Source organism: Callospermophilus lateralis, chromosome 6, assembly GCF_048772815.1.
Source record: "Callospermophilus lateralis isolate mCalLat2 chromosome 6, mCalLat2.hap1, whole genome shotgun sequence".
Lineage (NCBI taxonomy): Eukaryota > Metazoa > Chordata > Mammalia > Rodentia > Sciuridae > Callospermophilus > Callospermophilus lateralis.
This window is the reverse complement of record NC_135310.1, coordinates 23,917,562-23,938,746: the sequence shown is the minus strand read 5'-3', so window position 1 is coordinate 23,938,746 and position 21,185 is coordinate 23,917,562. Positions and strand designations below refer to the sequence as shown.

At 40.7% G+C, this 21,185-nt stretch overlaps 1 protein-coding gene across 5 annotated transcripts in view; it reads left to right on the top strand.

Annotated features, from left to right (window-relative positions):
- Positions 1–21,185, top strand: part of Utrn (utrophin) — a 508,059-nt gene that overhangs the window by 46,406 nt on the left and 440,468 nt on the right. For 2 of the 5 annotated variants that reach the window (XM_076858169.2, XM_076858168.2), the window contains exon 1: positions 10,298–10,490. The exons of 2 other annotated variants lie outside the window; for them this stretch is intronic. In XM_076858169.2, coding sequence (XP_076714284.2) covers positions 10,397–10,490 — 94 coding nt within the window. In that variant the 5' untranslated portion in view covers positions 10,298–10,396. Of the gene's footprint in view, positions 1–10,296; positions 10,491–21,185 lie in introns of those variants that run through there. One more of the 5 variants, XM_076858172.2, reaches the window with a different exon arrangement.

Genomic DNA, 21,185 nt, shown 5'->3' with positions numbered 1-21,185 from the left:
TTCTGTGCTTGGGTCTTGTGCTGCAGGGGTGCTGTGAGTCTTAATTTCACCGGAACTCTGCACCTGTTGCTGGCTATTCTTGCTGATGAAATCCAGAACCTACTTTCATTTCCTTTTCCTCCCCCTCTTTCCGGGGTGTGTGTGTGTGTGTGTGTGTGTGTGTGTGTGTATGTGTGTGTATGAGAAAAAGACAGAGAGGAAAAAAAAAAAACTAGCGTGAAGAGATACCACCTTCTTTCATCAGGGCCAGGATTTTCATGCTTTCGGGAGGAGAGTGTTGGTGTCTTCGTTCTGGGGCTGAAAGACTCATATCTGAACTGTTTCTAGAGCCTGTGGTGTGTGTTTGGGTCAGAGTTTGGAACTAGTATGGGATTGTCAGGGTTTTTTTTTTGCAGCAGCTGATGCTACCTGATACCTGGAACTTTCGTGCTATTGAGGAACAAGCATTTCCTCTTGGCATTATGTGACTTTTGGCTCTGACTCTGAGGAAGGGGAAGTATAGTGTTGTATCACTTACTTTCATAAAAATAACTCTGACATCTCCGGGCCTCATGCGGGTCCAGGGAGTGTTCTTGAAAGCCAGGTTGCTGCTGTGGAAGGCACATGATGCAGCAGAAGGAAAGGTCACTGGGCTGGGCCCTGGAACAGAGCTTAAGTCCACTCTCAGTATGTGCTTCACCCAGCGCCACGGAACCTCAGTTCCCTCATTTTCCAAGTGAGACTCAAAATCCTGACATAGCTTAACTTCTGAGAATGTTGCAGGCATCAGTGAAAATAAGCAGAAAGACCCCTGAAGGCCAGAGATCCCTAAAAGAATAGCAAGCAGCAAGTGATACACCAAGAGCCACACAGGAACACTGGTTCTTTCAGTCTACCCCTGAAGGGGCCGCCTGGTCCAGGAAGCTATTGGAGTCCAACATTCCTAATTTAATACCAACTTCATTATATTTGTCTGATTTATACTTTTATAGATAAACAGAGTTACTCATGGGCATTCCATAGAGGAGAAAAAGTTTTGGGGAAGTGGAGCTTAATGTGAACCGGCACATAAATAGTCCCAACTTCAAGCTCAGGACTGACTTGTCCACCTAGAGATGGCCCTGGAATGGGACCCAGCTTTGCTTCTGGATCACCTTGTTTTCTCTTCAGTACCTTCGGACATTGTTTCTGAGGTCCCTCCTTCCATGTGCCTCCCTCTTTGTGACTCCTAGGAACACTTGAATCACAGGCTGGTGGTGTGGTTCTGGCCTTCCTGTTCCCACCTATTTTCTCAGCCTTGGCCTTTCTTCCCCCTGTGGCAGGCTCTGGCCTGTCTGAGTACTTGAACCTGATCCCCAAGGCAGTGGTACAGCAAGTGCCTCAATGCTCCCATCTCTAGAACCTGGTGTGAGTCACTTGCCTGCCCTGGGAACCAGTTCTCTTCCCGGCCATACTGTGTGGAACAGAGCGGGTCCCAGCAAACCCCTCAGTTAGCTGACTAACTCTCACAGTGCCCCCGTCTGGGACATGAGCCCTGGGGACCTACTGTGTGTCTCCTATATCCTATTGGAAATCTTGGGACTGATGCCAGGTATTTCCAGACCGTTCCTCAGGGTCAGTTCTGTGTAGATATTATGTGGATCCTTTATTTTCTCCCCACTCTCAGCCCTAAGTTGTCACAAGTCAACACTTAGGTCTCATTCCCAAGTTGAGAGAGATGACACATGAGAGCCCTGATGAGCAGCTGTTATTAGACAGGACTATCTTTGTGTGTCACAAGCTGCGGTCTGGGATCCCCAGGTGACTTGTGTGTTAATGTCTGTGTCTTTCGAGGATTCAGCATCCTCAGGTTTGCATGAGGACATTTGCATGAATAAAGAAACCACCCTGTGGTTAGGTTGAGCTGTGTACAGGTGCAGGTGTATGTGACTGCAGTGGGTGGTGCCCAGTGGAAGCCAGTTCTAAACAGACAGTGCTGCCTCATGGAGTGGGGAATGGCATGGTGACAACTTTGAGCCACCTGCCAGTGTCTCCATGGGCCAGTTGAATGAATGCCAGTAAACAGTGGCCAAGACCTGCCAGATCAGTATCCTTAGCTGCAGAGAGCCAGTGGTGGAGACTGTCACTGCAGGTGACTAGGAAACTCTGATGAGCACCCTTATCCATAAGCGATACAATACTTGGTCATTTCTCCTACCACGTTATTATTGCTAGCAGCAGACAATAATCTGCTTCCTTCTCTTCTTCACCCCTTACCATGAAGTGAAAGTTGTGGCATTCTTTAGAAATTGGAGAGTTTCCTTCACAAAGCCAACAGATGAGCTTCAGGAAAACTCCCTTTCTGTCCTTCACTCCACAGCCCAGCAGGTTGCCCACTAATCTATAAAAACAACACGCAGGGCTGGGGATGTGGCTCAAGCGGTAGCGGTGCTCGCCTGGCATGCGTGCGGCCCGGGTTCGATCCTCAGCACCACATACAAACAAAGATGTTGTGCCTGCTGAGAACTAAAAAATAAATATTAAAAAATTCTCTCTCTCTCTCTCTCTTTAAAAAAAAAAACAAAACACGCAGACAGTTCAGAAAAAGCACCTACACTTTAAGAAAAAATTCTAAATTTCTTTCCTTTTCAGTAAGTATTTTTTATTTCTTTTTCTGTCTCCTTAAGTAACTCTTCTTGCCTCCTGAAGAACTCTGGCAGTGGCCTGCCTTCCTGACACTAGAGTGAGGCGTTTGAGCTGGAGTGGCCATCCCAGGGACCTTTAAGCATTTAGCTTTGTGGGCTTCCTCCCAGGGTCGTTGCAGATAGCATCCTGCTTTTGCCAAGTGGTGGCCTCACTTGGCTGCACGCAGCATTGGCCTGCTTTATTGTGGTCACGGTCAGCCACTGGATGTCCACCTCAGTGGGTTTCAGGCAATTACCACTTGTTTTGGAAGCGACACACACACACATGCGTGCCCACACACACACATGCGTGCCCACACACACACACACACACACACTCACACACACACACACACACACACACACACTCACTCTGCTGTGAGAGGAGGGCCAGCCTGGGTTGTACCAGTTTCCCCCTGAGAGCCCGTGTCTCCTCCCTGGGTGGAGGGCGGAGCTGCACACCCTGCCCTCTGCCTCCTTCCATGTCACTGTGGATTTGTTGGGATCGGTGTCTACCTCTTCAACTTACTGCTTTCCTGAGATAATTGTAAGAAAGGATGTAATTTAATCCTGAAATAACGATTTCTAGGAATTTTCCCTTTAATTTGTTATTCCAAGTAAATACCTTTAACATTAGAAAATAAACCTTACTACCTTAATGTGGTTTCCCTCCTTCTGTTGGCCTGTTCCTTAAAGTGTACACCGGAGATTGGCCTTTCTGTGGTTAAGGGTGATTTCTAAGGTTTGGTGGTGGGATCTTTGCTTTGACCGTCTTTAACATAATTTTGTTGATGATAATGTCACTGGATTCTATGAGTACACAAATATGGAAATAAAGGCATGATTTTAGATTTTATTTATATCTTAGTGCTCTGGAAAAATAATCTCATGAGAAATAACTCAGCCCATTAAATAACATCCTTGACATTACTTTTTTGGGTCTGCTTGTTTTTAAAAAAGTTTTTCCAGACTTTGCTTTTTTTAATTTTTAAAATGATTGTTTTAACCATATCAACAGTAATATTTTTAGAAATGTTATTAAAATCATGCAAAAAATGATTTTCCATGTTGACATAGAGGATTTTGTTAATAATCTTTATTGTGATCAAGAACTAGAGTAGAATTTCCTAGCTAGACAAGAATGAATTAAAAAATCCTGACATGCCCCGTGAGTGTTATAAAAGCTGTATAATCAGCCCTTCATATCTTTTTTTTTTTTTGTACTATTGGTATTGAACCTTGTGCATGCAAGGCAAGCACTCTACCAACTGAGCTATATCCCAGTTCAGCCCTTCATATCTATGGGATTCATATTGATATTCATGGCTTCTACTGATCATGGTTCAAAAATGTTTGCCAAAAAAAAAATTACACTGTAGTGGACATGTGGAGATTTTTTTTTCTGGTCATTATTCTGTAAACAAGACAGTAGGAGAACTATTTATGTAGCATTTCCATTGTAATAGGTATTATAAGTAATCTAGAGATGTTTTAAAGTTTGTGGGAGGATGAGCATAAGACACATGGAAATACTATAACATTTTATAAAGGAACTTGAGCCTTTATGGATTTTGATATCTGCCATAGATCTTGGAACCATCCCCTGAGATCCCGAAGTATTCTAAAAAAATATTACTCTGATGAAAATATTTAAGAGGGTTAATTAGCTGGGCATGGTGGCACATGCCTGTAATTCCAGTGACTGGGGAGGCTGAGGCAGGAGGATCACAAATTCAAGGTCAGCCTCAAAAGCTTAGTGAGACCTGCCCCTGGGTTCAAACCCGGTTGCTAAATAAATACATAACTGGGTTCATTGGGCCCTAAGAGACTGGAGGACAGACCATGCCTTGTTATACTTGTATCCTTCTTCAGTGTGGCGTTATGTAGAGGGTCAGTGCAGTCAAGGGACATGGTTCAGGTTGTGGGGAGTTAGGTGGAGCTGGTGAAGATTACCCTGCATCCTTACGAGAAACCATGAAGGATTTTGGAACTAGGAAGTTGCAGGTATTTTAGAAACATCACTCTGGGGGCTCCATGGGAGGGTGAATTGGAGTGAAGAGAGGCTGGAGGCAGGTGGAACCCTGTAGGTGACTTTGACCTGGAGACCAGGTGAACAAGGGTGTGGGAAGGGTGTGTGGGAGGAGGGCAGGACTGTGGATTGCATGGTTGCCAATCCATGATCCTTCATCTGCCGTTACAGAAAACACCCCAAAAGGGCTCTGGAACTGAAAAGGTATTTTCTTTGTAGTTGATTTGGCAGTTAGACCTGAGCTTGCCCTGAACTCGTTTGGTGGCAAAGCCTGATCTGACCTGCTGGGATTCTTTCAAAATCCTTTCTGATCCCACTCATGGTTCGTAAAACGTCTTGACTGCAGAAATACTGACATGTTTGATTAAGGGAAATTTCCCTGGATTGTGCAGTTTTCTGTTTCTAATATAATCCATGAATCGTGCTGTACATCTTTTCTGAAATGAGAATGATTCTAACTCAGAGCTCTCTGGCCCGAAGTTTGGGTTAAGGGTTTTAGAAGCTATTTCACCTGTATTTTTTTCCTGGTCATTATTCTGTAAACAGGACAGTAGGAGAACTCGTTATGTAGCATTTCCATTGTAATAGGTTTTATAAGTAATCTAGAGATGTTTTAAAGTTTGTGGGAGACCGACAGATAAATGAGACTGACAGATAAAACACAGAGGGATTCCAGAGGCTCGGGAGGCTGAGGCAGGAGGATCACAAGTTCAAAGCCAGACTCAGCAAAAACAATGTGCTAAGCAACTCAGTGAGACCCTGTCTTTAAATAAAATACAAAATAGGATTGGGGATGTGGCTCAATGGTTGTGTGCCCTTCAGTTCAATCCCTGGTACCAACACACACACACACACACACACACACACACACACACAGGGAAGAACTGGGAAAAGAATACCTCTCCTCTGGACGACTCAAAGGTGAATGACACCATCTCATTGACATGAAGAGAAGCAGCACTTTCTGGAGGGCCAGAAGCACTCATTAGAGATGCCATGATTCATCAAAAATGATGTGTCTTGGATTGTTCGAGTGCCTCTTATATGTGGGATTTTGGATTTCACAGCAGTTGGAGAAATCTGCATCACATCTGTAGATAAGTTCTTTGTATGGCATTGGTGTTGATTCTCTGTTTTCATCTTTATCCTCTGATTATGTAAGAGTACCCCCGGGATCCTGAAGGAAGGGCATGTGAGAATTCTGGGTACAACTTCTTTTATAAGATGATTTCAAGGTAGAAAGTTTAAAGGAACAGTAAAATTGTCATCGTATGGGGGCGGGGGTGGTCTCCTCCATGTTGCTTTGAAGTCTCTGTTAACTATCTGTTAGCAGGAGCCTGGTTTTCATGCGAAATTAGAATTCTAAAAGTGCTTATCAAGTAAAATTTCAAAGTCAAATTTCCACCTCCTTCTCTCTCTCTCACTCTTTTTTTTTTTTAGGCTAATCTGGTTTGTATCACAAGATTAATGAAACATTTTCTGATTTGAGAAAAATATTTGACTCCAATTTAAGTGCACATAAAGAGGAGTCAGGAAACGGAGCCAGTGGTGTGTGAAGTTCTTGGGAGGCGCCGCATTCTTCCTTGCATTTCATCTCCCTGGTGTTGGAGGGTGTGGTTTGGCGCTAGCTCCTGTCTGCCGCTCTGCAGGTCAGGAGTGGGTTCATTAGTTTGGACTGACAGTTATAATAGGGTGTTCAAAGCCAAGAGGGTTTGCAGATAACAGGAAGAATGACAAAAATGTGTGCCTTCAATGGCCAAGTCAGCTGGCTTGGGTTGGGCCACGCTGATGCTCCTGGGCACGTGTTTCCCTCCTGGAGAGAGGATTCGTCTGGAAAGCCATTGCTTCACTCTCTCCCTTCTACCGCCTCCTGTGGTTTCAGCTGATTTGAGACTCTCTCTACACTCTCCTCTTTTCTTTCCCTTTTGATGAGAGTAGACGAGGCTGGCAGCCAGTTGCTGTTGAGCTATAATAGAGCTAGTGATATGTACAAAATTTGATTACTTCTGTCAACCCCAGATTGAATAAGAAAGTGCATACTCTAGACAGATACTTGCAACATAAATGGTCTATTGATTTCACAAGGACTAGAAACGAGGCCACTGTGTAATCTAGCAGAAGAGCAGATCTGTGAAGAGTGGATTCTAATGTCACATGGGTTTTCAAAGGTGCCTCCTGCTAGATATTTTTAGAAGAGCCTTCAGAAAACTTTTGGTAAACTGATGATAGCTCCTGATTTTCTTCATGGCCAAGGTTTGAGAGAGATTCCAGGGAAGCCTGTATACTTGTTCAGTGGTCTGCTTTTCCTGTGTAGAAGCTGGTTCAGAAGTTATGCGATCTTCTTTGCTCCTGAGCCATGATGACATTTTCTCTTAGTTTAATATGAATGTTCTAGAAATTTCCCACAATGGAAAGTTCTATTTGACAGAGGAAAGTTCATCGGTCAGTTTCATAGTTAGCTGTATGCTAAGAAGTAATGAAAACAATGAGTTACATAGTGCAGCCTTGGGACATGGAAAAGTTTTTAGGGGATGGATGAATTCTATTATTAATCCATGTTGTGAGGCCTGGGGCCTTACACTGGAATATTTTTTTAAAAAGTTTTTATTTTTGAAAATTTGTTCCCTTTTGGTATTTTCTTTGTTGTATATGGATTTTGTTCTGTTGAGTTTTATTTTAGGGGTTAAAAATTTAAATCCCAAATAGGATGTTTTAGGAAAGAGGTACTTAATATCATTATACATAAATCTATTCAAACAAAGTAAAATCTGAAAAATGTGATAATCTCTTTGAATAGATTTTTTAAAAAAGAAAGAATTACATCTTTTGACAGGGAAGGGGAAATTTTTGCTAGGGTCTAGATCCTGAGTTTTTAATTCCCACCCCCTTTTTTTTTGTTACTAGGGATTGAACTCAGGGATTTGTTACTAGGGATTGAACTACTCAACCACTGAGCCACATCCCCAGCCCTATTTGTATTTTATTTAGAGACAGGGTCTCACTGAGTTGCTTAGTGCCTTGCTCTTGCTGAGGCTGGCTTTGAACTCCTGATCCTTCTGCCTCAGCCTCCTTGGCTTCTGGGATTATAAGCGTGCGTCACTGTGCCTGGCTTGTTATCCCCTTGACTACCTTCAGTGTTTTTGAGATTCTCCATCTTGGACCACATCTGGCCTAAAATTTCTTCCTAAAAATAATTCTAACTATTTACTCACAAAAGGCTGCTTTAATTGGGCTTATTTCTATATATGAGATATATACAGAAAGAGAGGTGGAAAAGATGGATTGGTCATGGATTGAAATGTCATGTTTATCTTTAGAATTTCATTTTCTTAAGAGATTTCAGAAGCAACCCTCTGGTGAGGAGGTGCTTAAGCAGCCCCCTCCTGGAGATGCAAACCTGAAGGCCCCTGATCTTCTGTGGGTAGGAACCTGGACAGCTATGCCAGTAAAAATGCTGGAATTCTTTGATGCCTGTTGGAACTGGCCACTGCTAAAGATGGACATAGCAGGATATTGCGTGCTGTTGCCAAGGTCCATTCTGATCAGATGGTGACCATATCTTAGTGCTCATTTTGTGTTGTTTTGAATATTTAGTTCTTCCTTTGAGAACAGGGCCATTTCAGGGTACTGATCAAACTGGGCTTTGGTAGCCACCAAGGAAATGAAATGACATTGAGATGCCACTTCATACCTCCTAGGATGGCTATAATAAAAAAAAGAGACAGCAACAGGTATTGGTGAGGATGTAGAGAATTTGATGAATATGTACAAAGGTACAGTTTGGAAAACTGGTAGTTCTTCAAGAGGTATGAGCATAGATTTACCTAGCAATTCCATTCCAGGAGATGTAGCTCTAAGAGAAATGAAAACATATGCCCACATATAAGATGTGTTCCCAGATGTGCAAAACATAAAAAAGATTCATATTAGCCAAAAAGATGGAAACAAGCCAAATATCCATGAACTGATGAATGAGTTGGTAAAATGTATTTTATCTGTGTAACAGAACATTATTATCATTATTATTTGGTGCTAGGGATTTAACCCTAGTACCAAATAATAATTTATTTTTTATTTTTGGACAGGGTCTTGCTAAGTTGCTTAGGGCCTTACTAAGTTGCTGAGATCTTCCAACCTCAGCCTTCCGAGTGCTGGGATTATAGGCCTGAGCTACCATGCCTGGTAATGGAATGTTATTCAGTCATAAAAATCAAACACTGATACATATTACAATGTAGAATCTTGAAAACATGCTAAGAAAAATACGCCAGTCATATAAGACTATATCTTGAGTGATTTCATTTATATAAAATATCTAGAACAGGCAAATCTGTGGAGAACAGAAGTACATTTTAGTTGCTGCCTTGGGCAGGGGGTGAGGAGAGGGCATGAAGGTTGTCTGCTTTTTTTTTTTTTTGGATGAAGTTTTCTTTCTTTTTTTTTTTTTAAATATTTATTTATTTTTTTAGTTATCGGCAGACACAACATCTTTGTTGGTATGTGGTGCTGAGGATCGAACCTGGGCCGCACGCATGCCAGACGAGCGTGCTACCACTTGAGCCACATCCCCATAGTTCTGTGGACATGCTGATCAGCCTTGAATTATACACTGTCAGTGGGGAATTGCATATACCATGTGAATTGTATACCCATAAAATTGTTACCCATTTTGGGCTTAGATTATTTGACATAATCTGTATCATTGTACTTTCCACTGTGTCTCTCTATCCTCACAACAAACCTATGAGACAACAAGCCGAGGTCACTGTCCCATTTCACAGATTCAGAGGTTGAAGCATAAAGGAAATATTTGTGCCAAGGCCATTCAGATTCTGCTCTGTAGACTTTTCTTTTTCTATACCTCAGCCAGCAGCAAAAATTCAGCAGCCTTTTAATTCCAACTGGTCTGCATTCTGATGGGGGTACATATTCAATGAAAGTTTTTGCAACAAGAAGAAAGTTTTTATTTCAAAGCAGAAAAGAGAAAAATCAGATAAAGATAAAGAAAGCAGGTGCAATAATATGAATAATGATGTTTCTTGCTTTTTACATATGTGTGGATAGCATGTGCATAATGATAGCAAGAGACTGTGGCAAATACTCAACATAGAATAGTATGGAAAATATGAGTCAAAGTGGTTACCTTGTATCTTATAATTCTGTGTGGTTAAGTTTATTCTTTCCATAAAAACAATTTACAAGGGATTAAGAAGCAATTATTTTGACTTTCATTTCCCTAAGGAATATGTGGACACTAAAGTGAAATAATAAGTCTGAGTTATTCTTTGAAGTACAGTTAATATTTAACCAGACTCTTCAGGCCAATGGCAGAGTCAGGAGGGCAAATGCCTTTATTTATATACCTAGTGGGAGGGACGGGGTGGGTGCCCCTCGCCACCGGACACTGCCCAAACAGGAGGAAAAGTCATCATCTCTCTGTAGTAGATCAGGAACCTTCAAAGGCCCTTCGCATGACTTAGAAAAGAAAGGAAAACAATAACAAAAAAAAAAAACTACCTAAGGAGTTTTCACTGACTGCAGAGTGTAACTTCCTGTCTTGTCTTCAGGGGAGGTTGGGTTAGGTTTAGTCAGATCCTCTCGTGGGAAAAATAAAAGCCACCAAAAAAAAAAAAAACACAGGACATCCCAGTGTGCAGTTCGCAGTCCGCTTTGGTTGTCCACTTCCTCTGCATCCTTTTCCTCATCATCTCAGCAAATGTAGGTGATGAGCCGCCCGACAGCCACCGCACTAAACTGGAAGAAGTGCAGATTTGATTTGCCGGGGCGAGCCGCTCTGCAAGCTTGCAAGCGAATACCAGGTAAGTTTGTCAACTTCTGAGATGCCTGGCCAGCGAGGTTTCGAAAAGAGGATGTCAGCCAAGGCAGAGCTCTCTCTTTCACTCACTGAGCCGAATTTGTTAAATAACCAAGCTGCTGAGGGCAGGCCCCAGGGCCGGTGACAGGCCTGCCCTTCCTGACGCCTGTGTACCCTGAGCAGGGGAGACCAGCACCGCGGGCTTCAGAATGCACTTCTGAAGGTGACAACTTGCCAGAGTTATTGGAAGAAGAGCGCCAAGGAGCCTTAAATTTGTTGTGACTAGTGTGCTTCGCTGTTTTCAAAGCAGCTTGCTCTGTGTTGGCTGCTCACTGTCAGAGGGAGTTTCCTCTGTGGCGTTGAATATTGATAGACCTCATCCCATATGGTACTCGCTCTCGTCTCTTGGTGGAGAAAGCATTTTACTTTTAAAAAATTTGTAGTTCGGTTCTGAGAAAGGGCAGAATTAGTCATTTGTACTTTGGGGAGGCATTATCAATGGGGGTTTTGTTGGGTATGGCTTGTCCAGGGGACATGCAAATGTGTCATAGAGGAGTGTCATCTGTGCTTTTCTCTGGTTAACTTTAGTCATCCATATCCTTCTTTCTTTCTTTCTTTCTTTTTGTACCAGGGATTGAATCCAGGGGTGCTGAACCACTGAGCCACATCCCCAATTCTTCTTTAAAAAACTTTTTTTTTTTTTTTTTTTTTTTTAAATTTAGAGACAGGTTTCACTAAGTTTTGCTTAGGGCCTCACTAAATTGCTGAGATGGCTTTGAACTCCGGATCCTCCTGCTTTAGCCTCCTGAGCTTTTGGGATTACAGATATGCGCCACTGTGTCCGGCTCAGACATCCACATCTTGTTTAATGGATGTATGTGTGTACTGTCCTATGAGCTTCCTGAGAAAAAGATTCAACTAATGTGTTTTGTTTGACCGTATAGTTCATGAATGAATATTGTCATCCGGGAAAATTTTGTAGGGTACTTAGAGTTAAAAAACATTTTTTTTTAAAAAATTACTCTTTCCTTTAATGTTTTCCTTTCGAGATCCATATGAATGAGATGGTGAGTGCGTGCTGTAAATATCCACAGCACAGAGCAAATTTAAATGAAAATGAATGAAGCAGCCTATAGCTTCTTAGTGAGCTTGGTTTCTTGGCCAAGTGTCACAGGATATCACTGGCTGTAGTTCTTCTCATTGGCTCCTACTTTATTCTCTTATTGAAGAATGATGTGGCCCCAACACAAAATTGAAATACCTTCCGTGGAGCCAAATTAAAGCCCTATGCTTAGAAGCAGCCGTTGGTTGCAGCATTGTAGCCTTTCTAAGATTTCTTTGTATTCTCGCTTAATCCTTTCTTTCCTTAGAATGAATAGTGTCTGCAGTCTTGGCTAGTTTTTGTCTTACTGTCTTGCTACAGAGGGTCTGGGTAGCTAGAGTGGTTGAAATTACAAGACCATTAGAAGAAAAATACAGACAAACCTTTAAATAGCAAGCAAACTCAAGTGAGTGGACTACAACTTTAAATATATTTAAATGCTGTGTTGGTTGATTTCTGGTCTATTTAGATAGCATTCTTTCCTCTTCTCTGGCCAGTCAAGGCTTTAGGAAAATAGAAAGCATTTCTTTTAATTAAAAAAAAAAAAAGTATCTCAGGGCATGTTATTTTAATAAAAATAGAAAACCAAACTAGTGTGCATACAATATGAAATTCCACCAGGGTCCAGCATCTCCTCATAGGTTGTTATGGAGCCGAGGTTTTCTTTTGTGTTGTTATTTGTTTATTTCTGTAGTGTAGATGTCTTTGGTGATCTTATTAGTGGTAATGATGTCTAATGTTAAAAATAACATTTCACTGGTGGTTAAAGTATTCAGAGGGAGACCAAAGTTTAAAAAATAAATTGAAAATGTGAAATGAAAAAGATCCTTGGGAGGCATCCTGGGGCACCTAGGCATCTGTTAATGCCCGGATGATTTGTGTCTGGAAGTTTCCCCTGTTCAGGAAACTGCTCCTGGGAGTTGCCTGCTTCTCTTGCCACCCTTCCTGCTCCCTTGTTGTCTGACAGGACTCCACATCTGTGTTGGCTATTTCCTTTTTAGATGGACAGATTAAAAGTCTCAAAACCAAGTATTAGAAACACCACCGTGAGCTGAAGACCCCCAGCCAGGAATCCTGATGTCACTGGCCTGAGGCCTTGACTTTGAAGCGTTTTAGAAGCTATCCAGGTGTGCCTACTGTGGAGCCACGGTGGAGGGGCAAAAGGGGATGTTATTCATCCCCCTCCTACTGACACCTTGGGGAGGAGAGGGGCTGACTGCACTGTGCCCCAGCCCCAGCTGCGGCTGCCAGGCAGGAAGGGCTCAGCACCTGCCGTGAAAGGCTTCCTTTGGGCAACAGGAGGGTGGGGTTAGGCTTAGCTTCCCTCTGCTGTGGGAGGGGGTGGTGTGTTCAGAACCGGGCGTCATCTGGAAGAAGCTCTAGCTGTTCCTCTGGGGAGCAGGTGGCTCTTCTGGGTATCCTCATGGGACAATGCTGGCTGAAAGCTTTGGGTATTATATATACACACATATATAATATTTTTGCAATATAATGATACATACCACAAAACATGACATTTTAAAACACAAAAGATAACATTTTATAACATAAAATATATAAAATGTTATATTTGAATATGATATCATTTTATATAAAATATTATATTTTATAATTTAACAATTTTGATAGAAAATATTTTTATTATTTTTTAAAATACTTTTTGTGTTACTGGGGATGAATCCAGGGGTGCTATACCATGGAACTACATCCCAAGCTCTTTAATCCACCCCCACCCCCCGCCCCTCATTTTGAGACTGATTCTCACTAAGTGGCCGAGGCTGGCCTGGAACAACTCATGACTTGGGATTTTCCTGCCTCAACCTCCCAAGCACAGGCAAGAGACTTTCTAATCATCTTGGACGTGTGCGCCAGTGCGCATGCGCACATGTGACGGGGAGAGGAGGGAGAGGGAGGAGGAGTGGCCATCTGATGACACTCTCAGGAGGTTCTCCCTAACTCTGGCTCATTTGTTGCAACCCAGTTGGGGTGCTGATGTCTTCCATTATTTTTTATTCTTTCACCTATTTGGTCAACTTTGAGCACCTGGTATATATCCTACTCTGGGGAGGGGCTGATGGCAGAAAAATAAAGGTGATGATTCTTCCCCTTCGGGGTGAGGTCCTGGGAAGGTTGCATGAGAAGGCAAACACAAGGCCACGTGGTGGCTGACTGAAAGGACCGTGGTCATCTGCCGGGGTGGAATATGATTAAAAAGCATGAGAATCGTTATATTTGAGAAGGGAAGAGAGCGTGGCTTGTTTGAAAAAGACTTGGGGAGTGGGTGATGAACATGATACTTGGAGGGTGTGACCTGACCCTCAAGTCCTGGGCCCCAGCTACCCCCCACCATGGACTGAATCCCTGAGCCTCTGAGATGAGGTCTCTCAATAGGTAGGATACCCTCCAGGATTGTGGTCAGGATTCTTGGTGTAACAAGTTTTGAAGTATTTTTCAAGCTATAGTAATCGCTCCAAGTTAAAAAAAAAAAAAAAGTATAAAAATTTAGTAAAAATTATAAAAATTTAATCAGTTAATAATGGGCTTTGCCTGCTCTTTAGAGTCTAGGAACAGGAAATCACACATTATGTTCATTACATTCATTAAAATGTTTAAGCTGGAACTGTGTATCTGTCTTCTTTTTAGTGTATTTTATTTTTCCTTGGCATTACTTGAAAGGCATGTTCAGCAACTGGTCCTGGATCTGTTTCATGTTTTCATTTGGGTTCTCTGACCCCTCCACAGAGGGCACCAGGTGCTTCCTATTCTAACCATTAGCAAATCCCAGGATTTGGTTGGAGAGACATTGAGGGGACTGGGTATGACATGAGTATGGTGGTCTCCTCGCTCCTGCCCCAATACTTTGACCTTACTTTGAACAGTTCAGTGAACCAGCAACTCAAGTAGTTTTTTCCCACTGCTCTAGGACTTTCATTGTTTGGAAGAGGAAGCTGAGTCATAGTCCAATTCTACCATTGTGTCAAAGTGAAATTTTAGTCTAGGACTAAAGGAACATAGGTCACACTTTGTGTAAATCAGACTATCGAAAGGTGGATTATGAGCTGGGCAGGGATGAGTGTAGCAATGGCTATGCAATTGATATCAAGTTCAAGGAACATTTTATTAGAAGAACTTTTTGACCCCAAATCTAATTTTTAGTAATGCTTTTAAAAATCTTTAAAAATGCATTAATTATTCAGACTCCTTGAAAAATATTCAATGCAGATGGAAAATTATGCAAAACAGAAAACTATCATACCCTCTCCCCCACCATAACCATGGTTAATAGTTTTATTTGTCCTAGCTACATTTTTTCCCTATCAATATGCAAATATAAGGCTTTATATGTAGGTTCCCACAATTAAAGTTTTTCTCTTTGAACCAAAATTGAAACCATTCTGTGTTGGGGCCATCCCATTAAAAATATACTAAAAATACCCGTGTACATGTATCTTAGTCCACTGGGGTAATTATTGGCGCAAATATGCTTTTACAGTTAAATTGACATCCACAAAGGGTAGAGAAGTGAAAAGTGGTAGATCTGTGTTTGAACTTGCTTTTCTTTTTTGTGCAATTGAACTTCTCTGCATATGTTTGCAGGCCCTTCCTGTGAATTCTTCAACAAATTGTCTTTTGCCTTTTTCTCATTTTCTTCTGGAGTTTGGATTTCTGACTTTTAAACTCTTCATGATTCCAAAAGATATTCCTACTCCCACGATGGCAGACTGTGAATGACTTACTTGAATTTCTTTTGAGTTTTAAGATGGTGAACTTCTAACTTAAAAGACAGATATTATTTCCAGATCTCTGGGATAGAAGTTTGAGTATTTGGACTTAGAGTCTATATTTTCTCCTTCTCTGTGGGTTCATTGTGGAATCTGTCATCATCCTGAGCTGTGCTGAGACTAGTAATTATTTAGGTGCTCTTTCTACTTTATTACATTTTTTATACACTTAATAAATTATTTTCATATGGAGAGCAAACCTAGGATAATTTAGAGAGAAACGTGTCTTCCATGTATTTTATGGAACATGTTAGATTAGTAGAAAGGGGCTGTGGAATTAGACTTAAAATGTAATGCCAATCATGCTGCATCCTGAGCCTCAGTTTCCTCACTTGCATGATAGAGGAAAATGGGCTGAGTTAGTCTTTAAATGTGTGTATGTAACATTCTGGCATGTAACTTAGCCAAATTGAGGAAAAGTTTACAATAAATGATGACTGCTTATGATAGTAGAGATTTTGTAGTGAATACCAGAAAAACTTAGGTGCAATAAGACATTAGTTTAAACAAGGCCCTACATGCACCATTATCTTGAAAATTTACCAGTTTGTCCTCATCCTTCAATTCTGATCTGTTAGTGATTTTTCACATCAAAGTTTTGAGACTGTAATTCTAGGCTGGGCTCGTTTAACCACAGATCCACTCCATGGCAGGAAATAGCCTTATAGAACAGCAAATGGCCTGCAGTTGCTTGGAGGGTGTCTTTGTGGCAGGGTGCCAGAAATGTTTTGCTGGTTTCAAAGTTCACTTTCATTTGTTCAGAAGGGTTTTTACTGTTTGTAGACAAGCCAGGTGAACCAGGAGAAGGGGTGCAAGCCTCCCCAATCATTTTGTGCTACATGACCTATTTGCCTTTTGGTGCTTTATATAAAAAGCTTTATTTAGTCTGCAGTGAAGTTATTTCTCCAAATAGAGGAGAACTGTCTTGGTAGTCTGGGAACATGAGAGATGTCAGTTGAATGCCACTGATCTGGATACTCAGAGAGGCTGGCTACAAGGCGCTGGAAAGATAGGCACCTCCCACAGATTCTTCCAGGTCACTTGCGTATCATCAGTGAAAATACCTGGCCAGGTAGCAATCCACTTGGCCCTCTGAAAAGCAGATCCTTTTATCACACCAGCACTGACCCTCTTCTACTGGCACAACCAGCCCCTTGCTGGGAACTTTCTGCCAGGGCTAGTCTCCTGGCTTCTGACCTGGCCTATTTTCTTGTTGACTTCTGGATTGCATGCTTCCTCTGTTTTGCAGATGAAATTTATGGCAGATTGACTTTCTTTTGAGATAACTCAAACCCACCTATGCAATCTAGCATCATCCAATCTAATAAGAACTGGTTAGTTAGTTGTTAATAAATATATATTATCTAACTCTGAATAGCTGGTGGTACAGCAGAAAGAGTATAAGAGTGTGTGTGTGTGTGTGTGTGAGAGAGAGAGAGAGAGAGAGAGAGAGAGAGAGAGAAAGAGAGAGAGAATGGTTTAAGGCACACTTGGGAACAGGAGAGAAAAACATCTCAAAATGAAAATAACTATTATATATATTATATATTATATTTCAACTCTGCTCATGTGAGTTCTTTAAACTAATGGCCATGTTCTGTCTTTGCTCTTATGTATTTCAAAGTGATGGATTTTTAAACGGGGAAGTTGTAGATTTTCTGCAAGTGGACTGAGGAAATAGTTCTCATGTCCCTTTTTGTGTCCCATGGAGCCTTTCTTGTCTATCCATCTCCTGCCTATTCATTACTCCTGCTATTACAAAGAGAATCTTACGTTTTATGACAATAATTTATTTTGTGGTTAAATGAGGTGTACCGAATTTTTTAAAAAGTCCTTGAGATTGCTTTCTGTGTATTCACTGGGTTGGTTGCTAGGCCTTATGCTGCAGAATTTCTCTGAGCAGTAAAATCTAAATAAAAATAGAAAGTGTTGAAGGTAAATCTGCATCTTGATTACTGAAATAAAGAATTGACATTTACTTCCCATAGTTTGGAAGACATTTAGTAAATAGTATTTGCCTGGTGTTTTATGATGAATCACTCTTAGCATATTGGGTTTGTGTTGTGAAGCACATAAGCATTGATTTCCCTCTAAGTTTTTAAATTTTCTCATCTATTTTTCTTGAATAGTGCCCTGTTTTCTATCAACCTCAACTATGCACACATGGCTCAGAATTAAAAATGAGGAGGAAAAAATAGAGTAGGAGGCCAAAAATAAATGATTTGGTGAACAATTATCAAGCACCTGCTGTTTCCTGCATCTTGTGGTAGTAGTTCATGGAAGCGTTGGAGTCTTTTAAATCTGGTTTTAAACTTAATGATTCTGCTCACTGGCTGCATGGGATCATTGCTTGTGCCTTACAGACTGTGCACACAGAGCTTGTGATGGACATTTGCCCCCTGGAAGGCAGGCACATCACAAAGTAAGTGCCTTAAGGCTTTATTTCGTGACTGTTTTCTTATTTCACACTTGGGTATCAGTTTCCAGATTTAGAACAGTAAATTAGAAAGGTAGTGGGTGTGAGTGCTGCTAAAATTGACATCCTGACAATAATGTGCCCACTAACAGGGTGATTGTAGGAGATAAAAAAATAAAGAGCAAAGCCAAGCAACCCAAGTCAACAGGGCACTCCAGTTTGCTACTCAAGTAGGCTAAAATTGGAAAAATAATTAGCATGTGAAAAAGCTCTTCTACTGAAATGGCTGTGCAAGCAACAGAGGCAAATTGGTTTTGTTGGGATATAGCATCCAACTAGGCATTAGAATCCTGTTTTCGTGTTTCTGGATTTAGGCTCATCTGCACTGCTGGTTTCCAGTGCCTGGGTTGATGCTTTGGGGCCATTTCAGTGACTTTGAGAAGCATTGTTGATGTACTTGGAATTGGACAGTTGGAAGCAGGGTGTGACCTCATGGTTTGTTTTGCTATCAGGTCATCAATAATTCCCTCCTGTGGTCAGTCTAGTACACCTTGTCAAGGAATTCCTTCCTAACCACCAAGTATAGGTTTCCCTTTTCTCTGATCTTACAGTTTCTCAAATTCATTAATTCTTAGTTGTATTCACCCGTCACAGCATCTATGCAGATGTTATCTGTATTTTTGAAAATCTAATCTATCTCTGCAAAGTGAGTCCTGGAGACTTACATTTTAATGATCTTCTCCAGGTGGTTAATATGTATGTTTGAGAACTTTTGCTTTGGAGCTTGAAGACAGGCCTGTTCTTGTTTGTCTTTGAGTCTTCAGAGATACCACTGCTCTTGGTACGTTTTGGTGACTCAGAATGTTTTAGGTGGGTGAATGAGATGGAATTCCAGTCAGAAATGAGGGGAAGCAGGTGTGCCTGTGGAGGCCAGTGTGCCATCAAAATCAGTTGAATGATTCTAGGCCATTTATCTTTATTGTTTTGAAAGATGATAGTATGTAAAACTGAAAATTTAATATGAACATACCAGAATTAGTTCTTGTGTTTTTCCTTAAGAAAATACACTGTACCTTTATAATTTGTATTTATGTCTTTTTTGAAATAAACACTTATTTTAGAATAGTTTTACATTTGCATAAAATTCGCAAAGAGAGTTCTGGTTTATCCTGTGGGTTGAGGGCCCCCATGTTAATATCTCACATTACTGTTATGTCACAGTAAGTGAACCAATATTGATACATTGTTATTCAGAAAGTCATTGTTATGAATAATAATTCAAATGCCTCATCAAGAGTTATTGTTGAAATTTTGTAAATTTATAGATGAAATAATATGTATGGCATATATCATGTTTTGAGTTTGAATTCTTTTTGTGTGCAAGTTCAGACTCAAAACTTTCAAATTCTCATATGTAGTCATAGTTGCAAATAGGTCCACAAAGCAAATAGGCCAATACTTGTGATAATTAGATTATCAAACAGATATTTCCAAAGTTGTTTGCCTTCCAGAATGTGGAAAAGGGGAAGGTTATTTCAAAGGCTAACATTTGGCTAATATATTTGAAGTATTAATGGAAATAATTGTATCGGCTTCTATAGGCATGTTATTTGTTTTAATTATTTATTGTCTTTTCAAGCAGAGGGTACTATTCAAAATATTTAACAGGTGTAGTAGAGGCCTCAAACTGAAGACCACATAATCAGAAGGTCCTAATAATATGGCCCTAGAAAGTTCTACTGGTTAAGAACCCCTGATGTAAAGCAGTTAAAACAGCCCATCTAATAGATGCTATCTAAATATTTCTATTATTGTTGCTCTCATCTTTCACTTCAGTTGTTTATTTCTAATAAGTTTAAAACAACAGTGAGATAACACCAGGATTTCTTTATATAGTTAAATCATCACGTGTATTAAAAATTGTACATTTTTGGTGCTTAAGGTACATTTTGATGGTTTTCTCCATTTGCTAGACACACATACTGTGTGGACAGAAGAAATGTGGGATGTATTCACAGGTTGGTTTTTTGCTCCTGTCCTACCCTCACCTGTCAGGTTCCCCTCTGACATTGTAGCCTATTGGAACCAGAGACTGTTGGACATGGAGAAGTGGAATTTGGAGTCCAGTTGTTTTTCCAGACTCCCTCACAAACACCACAGCCTGGTTTCAGCTGATTGCAGCTAAGCAAGGGCAGGAGACTATACTTGCCTTATGCCAAATCCCCCTCACTTCCCCATGATGATATGTTATCAGTGCTCTGATCCCTGTTATTTGTTAAGTTAATCTGTGCTTCAGGGATCTGGGAAGATCAGAGCATTTTGTTTTCTGTGACTTCATTTTGTAATATAGGCTCTGAGTAGGTGAGACTGTACTAGAGACATTGAAGCCCAACAATTTAATATCTTCAAACAGTGTTTTTATATTTAGCCTTCCCATCCCCTTCAGCATTCCAGAAACAGATGCTTAAATTGGTTAAACAGTCCTTCTGCTGTGTATTCTAAGGCCTCCATTTTCCTATTAGCAAGTGTTATTTTTTTTTTTTTTTTTTTTTTTGTGTGTGTGTGTGTGTGTTTTAAATCCACAGATACGTGAGAACAGAATAGTCAATGGAACTGGAGGATTAGTTGAAAATCCTCCCCATGTTAGAACTGTTGATCTCAGGACTTCCTGCAGACACTTTGATGGCCTTATCTATTTCTCCTTTGAATTTACTTGGCTGTTTCTTAGCAAACATTTATTTGCCAATGTGATTATGAAAGTAATTATTTGCAACCATATCCGTTACGATATTAAGTCATCTTAGACAAATTAGTAAACTTACTTCAGATGCCAGTTTTTACATCTCGTGTTGCAGATGTGATTGGTTCCCTGGTGTTGGGTGAGGAGGTGCATGTGGGAGCAGGTCCTTCCCTTTTGATTGGAGCACTTGGACTTCAGAGTCAGTCTGCATGAATTCTGCTTCAGGTACTCCCATTTACTAACACTGAAATACCTGGGCAAGTTGCTCACTTTTCAGTATTAGTAACCTCTGTGGAAAAAGGGGACAGTAAAAGCATCCATTCCATGTAGATATTGTGAGAATTAAATTACATAGTAATCCATGTAGGATGCATTCCATAAATGTTGCTAATTATAGCACCAGTAATAATGCTACTGTAATTAATGCTCCTGTTAATTACTACTACTATTAATAGAGCCACTACTATGAATCAAGTTGGCTGAATTGAGATTTGATTTGCTGTTTCTCTGTAGGTGATACTGTGCCACGAAACAACCAAAAGATAGAAAGAGGTAGATATAAAATCCAAATTAATTAGCCTTACCCTGAATGGTGTTGTCACTTCAAAATTTAAGTCAATGACATTGCAACATTTTGTGCTATCCCATGGAAATTCTTA